Here is a 10,820-nt window from a genome sequence, read left to right as displayed (position 1 = left end):
TGGAGCCTGCTTGGGATTCTCTCTCTCCCTCTCTCTTTGCCCCTCTCCCCCTTAAAATAAATAAATAAACATTTAAAAAATAAATAAACATATATTTTTTTAAAGGGCTCTCTTCCTGACTTACTGAAGCAGTTTCAGCTGTGTAGTAATGGCAGAAGGCAGATTGGTGTGTGTGTGTTGGGGCAGGACGTGTATAGTAAAAAAACAAAAAACTAAGGCTGAAAGAAACATGGGTAAGTTCTTAGGTTGAGAAGAAGGAGGGGCCACAAAGATGCTGAGGTTGGGAAAGTTAGGACATTTCTAATGGTGCACAATCCAGGAGTAGTTGGAATCGGAATTTGGAGTTGATCGGAAAGTTTCCTTAGGCTTGATGAGTAGACACCCATATCCACCACATCAGAAACAAGAAGCAAGGTGGCCACCCAGGTGCCTCAGTCAGTTGGGTGACCAACTCTTGATATTTCACAGTTTGTGGGAATTATGAATTCCCACAGGTCATGAATTTCACAGTTTGTGGGATCGAGCCCCGTGTTGTCCCCTTATCCAGCTGTGTGTTGGGCTATGCTCTGCCAGTGTGGAGCCTGCTTGGGATTCTCTCCCTCCCTCTCTCTGCCCCTTTTCTGCCCACGCACTCGCTCTCTCTCAAAATAAATAAACTTTAAAAAAAGAAATAGCGGGGCGTCTGGGTGGCACGGTCCGTTGTGCGTCCTACTTTGGCTCGGGTCATGCTCTCGCAGTTCATGAGTTCGAGCCCCGCGTTGGGCTCCGCACTCACAGCTCAGAGCCTGGAGCCTGCTTCAGATCCTGTGTCTCCCTCTCTCTCTGCCCCTCCCCTGCTTGTACTCTGTCTCCCTCTCTCTCTCAAAAATAAACATTAAAATTTTTTTAAAAAACAAGGCAGGATAGGGGACACAGGACTTCACTCAATTCATCTCTTCTTCTGCTTCTCTCCTGTCTCCTCCACCCTTGGGAGCATTCTTCTTTCCGAAACCAATGTAACTGAGTGGAGACCTGACCAGAAACCAGATAGGATGCACATATTTTATTTTAAGTTTTGCCAGTGTGCTGGTATGAGACTTATCCCCATGCGCATGGGCTCCTCAGACATGCCATGTGATTGTTAGCAACATGCTTTTTGGCAGCTAGAAATCTTGCAAAGAAACTATTGAAAGGTATCTGTGCATTGTACTCACTGTTGCATTGTTGTCCCATGTAGTGACCTTCAGAAACAGCTTTGGGAAAGTCATTTGGGGCAGGGAATAACAGATGTGGTTGGTGTTTTCTCCTCCTCCTTCATTGCTTTCTGTTCTGCTTTGTAATACAACATTGTGCAATCACCTGGAAATGTGTTCTGTGCTCCCACGTGCTTCCTGAATGCAAACAAGCGGGCCAATAACCTCAGTGTTGCAATGTTTTAGCCTGAAATCTGCTTGGATAACCAACCCAACAGAGCCATTTGTCCTTTGGAAATAGGGCAGATAGTATAAGAAAGCAGGAGTTCACCAGGACACAGAGTGCTGAGGCAGAGAGAGGAAAGCACAGGGGAGATAAAGGGTTGAGAATAGCTAAAATCACCATTCAAGTTGGCGCCCGGATCTTGGTGAAACCATCCCTCAGCTCCTGGAGGGAGACTGCTAAATCATGAAATTAATTGCTGTGCTTTTCCTTTGCTCTAGGCTGCTACCAAGCTTAACCGAGGAGTCCTTCTCACAAGAAATCGATTGCGATGATGAAGACCTATTCAAGGCTGTGGACACTGCTCTGAAGAAATATAACAGTAGAAACCAAAGTGGCAACCAGTTTGTGTTGTACCGTGTAACCGAGGTCACCAGGACGGTGAGTAAGCTGTGCCTTACCTTGAGATCATTTGAGATTTGTGCTGTCACTTGGAGCCCAGCCTCCTTCCCCCACACCACACACACACACACACACACACCAACAATCGCCAAAGAACTGACAAGCAGAGGTAGAAGCTTACGACTCTTTGGCCCGGGAGTGCAGGGCAGGGTATGACTCGTCCTGGGCCACCAAGCTTGGGTCCCTGGGTGATCAGAGAAGCAGCATCCTCAGGTGAAAGGAAACAAAGGTAAATGGAGTCATTTGAAAGAAACTATGCAGACTAGGAGAATCCAGGAACTCAGTCGGATTGCAGCAAAAGAACTTCCTAAATGACTAGCTCTAGATTAAAATATAAAGACCTCCAGGGATACCAGGGTGGCTCAGTCCGTTAAGTGTCCAACTCAGGTCATGATCTCACCATTTGTGGGTTCGAGCCCCGCATTGGGTTCTGTGCCGACAGCTCAGAGCCTGAAGCCTGCTTCGGATTCTGTGTCTCCCCTCTCTGCCTCTCTGCCTCTCACACTCTGTTTCTCTCTCTCTCAAAAAAAAATAATAAACATTAAAAAAAATTTTTTTAAAGATTTAAATAAAGACCTCCAGACCTCAGGTGGGGAGGGGGTGCTTAAGGGGAGATGTATAACAAATACCATATGATCTCATTATACATGGAATCTAAAAAGGTCTAACTCACCAAAGCAGAAAGCAGAAGGGTAGTTACCAGAGGCTGCGAGGTGGGCACAATGGAGGATGCTGGTCAGAGGGTAGAAGTTTTTGGTTATAAGACGAACAAGTCCTGGGGATCTAATGTACATCATGGTGCTTATAGTTAATAATACTGTATTGCATACTTGAAATTTGCTAGAAGACTAGATTTTAAGTGTTCTCACCATACGTATATACACACAAAAGGTGAACTACATCGGATGATGTATATGTTAATCAGCTTGTTTGTAGCACTTTACAACATGTGTGTATATGTGTGTGTGTGTGTGTATATATGTATATATATATATATATACATATATAATCACATTGCACACTTGAAATATATGTAATTTTTATTTGTCAACTATACCTCAATAAAGCTAGAGGGAAGGGGAGTTATACCTAAGAGGAGGCAGAAATGAGATTAACATGCATTAGGCCAAATATCTACCATGAAGTCTGTATGGCTGAATGCGTCAAGGGTAACAGCAATGTTCTAGGTGTTTTCTAATATTTTTTATAACACATTGGTGCACTCAGGTTGAAGACGAACCTTGACAGTGTTATGATTTAAAAAAGTACAGATCTTTCAATAATTTGTCTAAACGAATTTCACTATAAAACTCTGTGCCTGTGATAGTTATGTAACTGTTTACTTTGGCAGAGGGGGGAAGGCTAGTCATTTGACATGATCAGGATAAAGAAAAAAGCCCAGTGGACAGAATTTCTTTTTTTTCCTGAAAGTAAATTTGAGCCATTCTGGTTCACAAACTAGTGTAATGCTGTAGATATGTGGTCCTGGCACTCTCAAGCAGCAGTTGATTAGTGTTATCTTCATTGGCTGACATCCACGGCAAATGTGGGTTTTTTTGTTCTAAAATGTCCATAGAGGGACGCCTGGGTGGCTCATTCACTTGAGACTTCCACTCTTGATTTCAGCTCAGGTCATGATCCCAGGGTGTGACTGAGCCCTGCATTGGGATCTGTGCTGAGTGTGGAGCTTGCTTAAGATTCTTTCTCTCTCCCTCTGCCCTTCCCCCCTTCTCTCTCATAAATAAATAAATAAATAAGCAGCCTATAGAATCCTGCTTTGCCATGTGAGCACTATCTATACCACAACAGTCTACATCTTTTTTTTTTAATTTTTGCTTAATGTTTATTTATTTTTGAGAGAGAGAGAGAGAGAGAGAGAGAGCAAGCTAGAGAGGCACAGAGAGAGAGGGAGACAGAATCTGAAGCAGGCTTCAGGCTCCAAGCTATCAGCACAGAGCCCGACGCGGGGCTCGAACTCACGGACCGCGAGATCATGACCTGAGCCAAAGTCGGACGCTTAACCGACTGAGCCACCCAGGTGCCCCCCGCCTACTTCTTTATCAAAATCTGAGATCTGGAAGGAACTTTGGAGACTATCCTCTTTGACTCAATCATCTCGGATGCACCTAACATGACTCCAGCAGGCTCTGAGAGTCAGGAGACTTGGGATCTGGGGCTGGCTCTGCCTTTCCAAGGTGTGGGGGCTGCCTCGGCCATGCCCATCTACTCAGGGCCTCCTTTCTCTCACCTGCAAAGTGTAGGGTTGGACAAAATCACCTCTCCGGTCCCTTGCTGCCTGAGATGTCAGGACTTTACATCTGGAAAACTCTCATCTAACTCAACACCTTTGCACTTTTTTCTTTTCTTTTCTTCTTTTCTTTTTTTCTTTTCTTTTTTATTGAAGTATAGTTGACACAACATTACACTAGTTTCAGGTGTACAATATAGTGATAAGTCTACACATTATGCCGTCCATGTTACACATTATTATGTATGACTACCATCTGTCACCATACAACACTATGACAATATCATTGACTGTATTCCCTATGCTGTGCTTTTCATCCCTGTGACTTATTCATTCCATAACGGGAAGCCCGTATCTTCCATCCCGTTCACCTGTATTGCACAACCTCCTCAGCTCCTCCCCTATAGCAACCATTGGTTTGTTCTCTGTATTTATGATCTGTTTCTGCTTTATGTTTGTTTATTTGTCTCAGTTTTTAAAGTCCACATTTAAGTGAAATCATATGGTATTGTCTTTCCCTATCTGACTTATTTCACTTAGCATATTACCCTCTAGCTCCATCCATGATCTCAATCTTTTGTATGGCTGAGTAATATTCCATTATATATATGCCAAATCTTTATCCAGTCATCTATCAATGGATGCTTGAGTTGTTTCCATACCTTGGCTATTGTAAATAATGCTGTATGAAACGTATAGATGTGTATATCTTTTCACATTAGTGTTTTGGGATTTTTTGGGTAAATACCTGGTAGTGAATTGCTGGATCATATGGTATTTCTATTTTTACTTTTTAAGGAAACTCCATACTGTTGTCTAGAGTGGTTGCACCAATCGACATTCCCACTGACAGTGCAAGGGATTCCTTTTTCTCTACATTCTCATCAACACTTATGATTTCTTTTTTTTTTTTTTTTTTTTAACGTTTATTTATTTTTGAGACAGAGAGACAGAGCATGAACAGGGGAGGGTCAGAGAGAGGGAGACACAGAATCTGAAACAGGCTCCAGGCTCTGATCTGTCAGCACAGAGCCCGACGCGGGGCTCGAACTCACGGACCGCGAGATCATGACCTGAGCCAAAGTCGGCCGCTTAACCGACTGAGCCACCCAGGCGCCCCAACACTTATGATTTCTTATCTTTTTGATTCTATCTATTCTGACTGGTGTAAAATAATATATCTCATTGTGGTTTTGACTTGGATTTCCCTGATGATGAGTGATGTTGAGCAACTTTTCATGTGTCTTTTGGCCATCCGTTACATTGTCTCCAGAAAAATGTCTATTCAGGTCCTCTGCTCATTTTTTAATTGGGTTATTTCTTTTTTGATTTTTCTTGTGGTGTTGGGTTGTATCAGTTCTTTATATATTTTGTATACTAACCCTTTATCAGATACGTGGTTTGCAAATATCTTCTCCCATTCAGGAGGCTGCCTTTCCATTTTGATGATGACTTCCTTCACTGTGCAGAAGCTTCTTAGTTTGGTGTATCCCCAGCGGTTTACTTCTGCTTTTGTTGCCCTTGCCTGAGAATGTCAGAGAAAGGGCAATGTCAGAGGAATTACTGCCTATGTTTTCTTCTAGGAGTTTTATGTTTTCAGGCCTCACAGGTCTTTAAAGCACCTTCACTTTAGAGGTTTTATCTATTGTGGTGCCTGGGTGGCTCAGTCGATTAAGCGTCCCACTTGGGCTCATGTCATGTTCTCACGGTCCGTGAGTTCAAGCCCCGCGTCAGGCTCTGTGCTGACAGCTCGGGGCCTGGAGCCTGCTTCAGATTCTGTGTCTCCCTCTCTCTCTGCCCCTCCTCTGTGTCTCTCTCTGTCTCAAAAATAAATAAACATTAAAAATAAATAAATAAATAAATAAATAAATAAAGGGTTTATCTATTATCTCATGACATGCCAGAAAAAAATAAAGCAAATAAAAATACTAAAGTTACCAAAAATTAACGCACCATTCAGAGAAAACCATTAACATTTTTTTTGAAAATGAAAAAAGGCTTCTTGTTTTCTTGGTGTAAAAGAAATATATGTTTACTTTTTAACAAGACAACTCATAAACGTTTGTTTAGAAAACAAAGTGAGACAGGGGTACCTGGGTGGCTCAGTTGGTTAAGCATCCGACTTCAACTCAGGTCATGATCTCCTGGTCTGTGAGTTTGAGCCCCGCATTGGGCTCTGTGCTGACAGCTCAGAGCCTGGAGCCTGCTTCAGATTCTGTGTCTACTCCTCTCTCTGTCCCTCCTATGCTTGTGCTCTGTCTCTGTCTCTCAATAATAAATAAATGTTTAAAAAAAGTTAAAAAAAAAATAAAACAAAGTGAGACAGCTGTACCTGCACCACTGAAAGACAAGCATTTTAACAGCTTTGCTTTATAACTTTCCAGACTTCTAAAAGTCCTATGTATACCTATAAATTGGTTTCCACAAAAATGGGCTAATACTATGGATAATCTTGTAACTTACAAATACATATTTCTAAATATATTATGAACATTCTTCCAAGTAAATATTTATAACTTTCAGTGTTTTTAATAAATGTTTTGTTCTTGGTGAGTTAAATCAAGATCGAATAGTCATATCTGCATTGGGTCCCACACAAAGTATTTGCTGGAGCATTTGGATGAACCCTATGTGTCTTTGGTTGCTTTTTTTCAGGATGACCCTGAGACATTTTATTCCTTCAAGTACCAAATCAGGGAGGGAGACTGTTCTGTTCAAAGTAACAAAACATGGCAGGATTGTGACTACAAAGAATCTGCACAAGCTGTAAGTAGGTTGGTTGATGGTTCCCGAGCCCCCAGTTTTCTCCACCAAGACTGTCAGATTTTTCTATTTTTAGAGTTAGAGATGGTAGTATTGTTAAGCCTCTTTGTAAGGAATGCACGTAAACCCTCCAATGTGTACAAAAGTCAGATGCTTGGTGTCTGCGTTCCCGTTCTCTGTATCAGAGCATGGAGAGGCCAGCAGTTAAACAAAGAGAAAGCCCTCCATGAGAAGGGCACTCTAATGACCAATTAGGACAGCGGGCCAGTCCCCAAAGACACAACAGATCAACATTTGGGCCAAGATCGAGGGCTGGTGAGGGGAGATCACGGGTGCTTTACTTGCATCTGCCTGAGTGTAAATCCTCCTCTGCGTCCAACTAGCTGACCACTCAGAACTGGTGTGCTGCCTCGTAAAGGGCAGCTAGCATTGCCTGCATCAGGTTGTTGGAGCATGAAATGAGATACAGTATGCAAAGAACCTTCTTTAATAGCCATGGCTGTCTTCACCAAATGCCGAAGTGCCTGGCACAGCACGGCTCGATCGTTTGACCTTAATGAGGGGGGAGTACGGACAGTGCCCAGAAGCAAGCCGTTCTCTCCACAGTCCCAGGATTCACCCCTTCATGTCACAACACTGGCGTCCTGCACATCGTTTCAATGCTGAAATTGAAAGGGAAATCAAGAGGAGAGCTTAGGCTGGTTCTAAGGCACTGTATACATTTTGGTGGAAAGGAAGCGTACTTCAAAACCTTGCCTTTATCCTGCCTCCCCTCCAACGTCTCGTGATTTCAGTGGCTTGTAAAAATAAATAAATAAATAACCGTTAGGCTACAAAAGCTCTCCTTCTGGTGCCTCAAAACTCGCTAGAAAATTTTGGGGGGCAAGTTTAAAAAAAAAAAGGGAAGTCATATTGAGCCATAGTACTAGGTGTACTTCTCCATTTGAAAGATGAAGATAAATGGTCTCTCTCTCTCTCTCTCTCTCTCTCTCTGTCTCTCTCTCTCTTTCTTTTTCTTTTCTTTTTAGGCCACAGGAGAATGCTCCGCAACTGTCGGGAAGAGAGGGAATACAAAATTCTCCGTGGCTACGCAGACCTGCCAGGTTACTCCAGGTAGCTGGCTCTCCCTGGGGGGTGCTAGCGGGAAGGAAATGAACCCTGTCAGTGTGGTGCCAGGAGCACAGCCTAGAAGAAGCCCCCTCCTGGTGGGTGGTGGCAGCCTTGGGGGTGGGGCGGGGCCAGGGAGCTGCAGAGTCCAAGGTCAGGGCCAGGATCAGGCCAGTCATCCCCTCAGCACATCCCGACTCCCCTCCCGACTGCAGCATTGTATCCTCTGTGTGCAAAGGCTCTGAGAAGGGCTGAGAAGGCACAAGGGCTGCCTTCAATTATGGGCAAAGAGGGAGGGAGAAAAACACAGGCTTTGAGGTCAAACTTGGCCAGGAATCCTTCTGAGTTCTTCACCTTCTTGGCTTTCCTCTTCCGTATCCAGTTCTTACAAGAAGTTGCTTTCAAAGAAAACCAGTCCAAAAGCAGAAAAGAACATACAAGTAATTAAAAACTTTTTTTGTTTGTTTGTTTGGAGTAGGTTTTGATTATGCAGTTTAAGGACTTTATCTCGGGGCATCTGGGTGGCTCAGTCAGTTGAGCGGTCAATTCTTGATTTTGACTCAGGTCATGATCCCAGGGTCGTGAGATCGAGCCCCCTGTTGGGCTCTGCACTGAGCAGAGAACCTGTTTCAAAATTCTCTATCTCTGTCTCTCGCCCTCCCCTGCTCTTTCTCGCTCTCCCTCTCACTCTCTCAAGAACCAAAAAACAAAAAACAAAAAAAACAAAAAAACACTTTCTCTTGTAAGCAAACTTTATCATCCAGTACACGGAAATTGTATATAGTGAGCGACAAAGCTTAGCCAAACATTCAGAATTTACTTCTAGGTCCACATCCCTCATCTGAAACCTTTGTAACCAGATGTGTTTCAGAATCAAAAGTCACAATCTTTCTTTTAATTTTAAAAACCTCTCTCTAGAAATGTTGGGGCAGGGTGGAAAATCACTGGGACATAGAGGAGACTCCACCTCTCTCCAGCCCCCCATCAGTCTCCCCTCCCCACCCCCCGTCACAGCTGCCCCAGAGGAGGCCGACCCACCTCCTCTCTTCTCTATCTCCTTCTGCCTCTTGTTCATTGTTCTCTCTTCTTCCATCAGTAGTTCCCTCCCCTTTCCCCTGTATTCCAGTTTTCTAACTTGCCCACCACTGTCACCATAACTGGGGGTCGCCATGACTACTCAGCGGGGAAGTCTTTATTGGGACACACACACTTCCAGAGAGATCAAGAAACAGTTGCAGGGACGGTTGTGTCCACCTGCTAACAATGGAGGACGGGCTGTAGAACACCACCCACCCGGCCTCCTGATTCTGTTCAGATGGCACACGCTTGGGCAGGGAGAGCCCACTGGGCGAAGGGGCCTAGGACAGCCCCATGGCTCTTCCCCTTTCTACGGTGGGAGCTTCTACTGACCCATGGGTTAGGGCTACCTGTTAGGAACATTACTTTGTAATTTAATACAAACGTACTTCTTTTTTAACATGTTACATTGGTTTATTACAATCCCCTCAGTGGTTCCCCATTCTCACAGCAGACCATTCTTAACCAAATTCAGAGGGTCTGTGAATACCCTGAAATTACGTGGAAAGCATTGTGAGTATGCACATTTTCCTGCGGAGGGGCTGGGGCTTTCATCAGGCTCACGAGGGAGCCCAGGGGACTGGGAATATGGTTAGTAACCCTTGGCCTCCAAGGTGGGGCTTGGGCCCAGTAGCAGAGGACTCTCCACTGACTGTTCTGACCTCCATCGGCCCCCACTCCCCCGCCCTCCTGCTTTAAGCCCTTGCAAGATGTATACATACCACGTCCCACTCTGCTGTCCCTGACTCAACTTGCTTTCTTGGGAGCTATCCTTCCTTCTCAGGCTTTATTGCTCATGTTGCCTGGTTGATCTTTTTTTTTTTTTTTTTTTTAAGTTTATTTATTTATTTTGAGAGAAAGAATGTGCACAAGCAGGGAAGGAGCAGAGAGAGAGAGGGAGAGAGAATCCCAAGGAGGCTCTGCACTGCCAGCGTGGAGGCTGATGTGGGGGGTCGATCCAACAAACCATGAGATCATGACCTGAGCTGAAATCGACAGTTGGGTGCTTAACTGATTGAGCCGCCCAGGCGCCCCTACCTGGTTGATCTTGGCCTCTCTTGGCTCGGGCCTGTTCTCCTCAGGAAAGTTTTACTTGAGCTCAGTCTGGGCTCCTGACTTTCCAAGTTGTTGCCAAATTATATTGAAATGGCCCATCTGCAGTTCTGACTCTCTCACTCAACTTTGCCCAACTCCTTCACAGCAGTGACCATTACTAACGAATCAACGTACTCACGGTGCCTAGCACCGCACCTGGCACTTGACAACAGGTGCAAAACAACTTCGTTGGATTGAGTTGATACAAAATGTATTATATACCCTGAGCCAGGCTTCAAGGAGTTCTAATTAATTCTAAAAAATAAATAAATAAGAATGTATCTGTAATGTTTTACTTTTTATAAGAGTATAAATTCATGTCACTCTTTTATTTTATTCTTTTTTTTACATTTATGTATTTTTTGAGAGACATAGAGAGACAGAGCACAAGTTGGGGAGGGGCAGAGAGAGAAGAAGACACAGAATCCGAAGCAGGCTCCAGGCTCCGAGCTGTCAGCACAGAGCCTGACACAGGGCTCGAACTCACAAACCGTGAGATCATGACCTGAGCTGAAGTCGGATGCTTAACCGACTGAGCCACCCAGGCGCCCCTCATGTCACTCTTTTAAAAAATGTTTATTTATTTATTTTTGAGAGAGAGAGACAGAGGGAGAGAGAGATGGAGATGGAGAGGGGGAGGGGCAGGGAGCAAGGGAGAATCCCAAGCAGGCTC

The 10,820-nt window shown here is 44.3% G+C and overlaps 1 protein-coding gene across 3 annotated transcripts in view; it reads left to right on the top strand.

Moving 5' to 3' along the window:
• Window positions 1–1,421: 1,421 nt before the first annotated feature.
• Window positions 1,422–10,820, top strand: part of KNG1 (kininogen 1) — a 28,321-nt gene continuing 18,922 nt past the window's right edge. The window contains exons 1-3 of one of the 3 annotated variants that reach the window (XM_043594646.1): window positions 1,422–1,836; window positions 6,761–6,871; window positions 7,897–7,981. In XM_043594646.1, coding sequence (XP_043450581.1) covers window positions 1,642–1,836; window positions 6,761–6,871; window positions 7,897–7,981 — 391 coding nt within the window. In that variant the 5' untranslated portion in view covers window positions 1,422–1,641. The remainder of the gene's footprint in view (window positions 1,837–6,760; window positions 6,872–7,896; window positions 7,982–10,820) is intronic. The other 2 variants (XM_043594645.1, XM_043594644.1) reach the window with 2 other exon arrangements.

Source organism: Prionailurus bengalensis, chromosome C2 (genome assembly GCF_016509475.1).
Source record: "Prionailurus bengalensis isolate Pbe53 chromosome C2, Fcat_Pben_1.1_paternal_pri, whole genome shotgun sequence".
NCBI classification, from domain to species: domain Eukaryota; kingdom Metazoa; phylum Chordata; class Mammalia; order Carnivora; family Felidae; genus Prionailurus; species Prionailurus bengalensis.
Note: the sequence above shows the minus strand (reverse complement) of the source record. Positions and strands in the feature narration are given on the sequence as shown.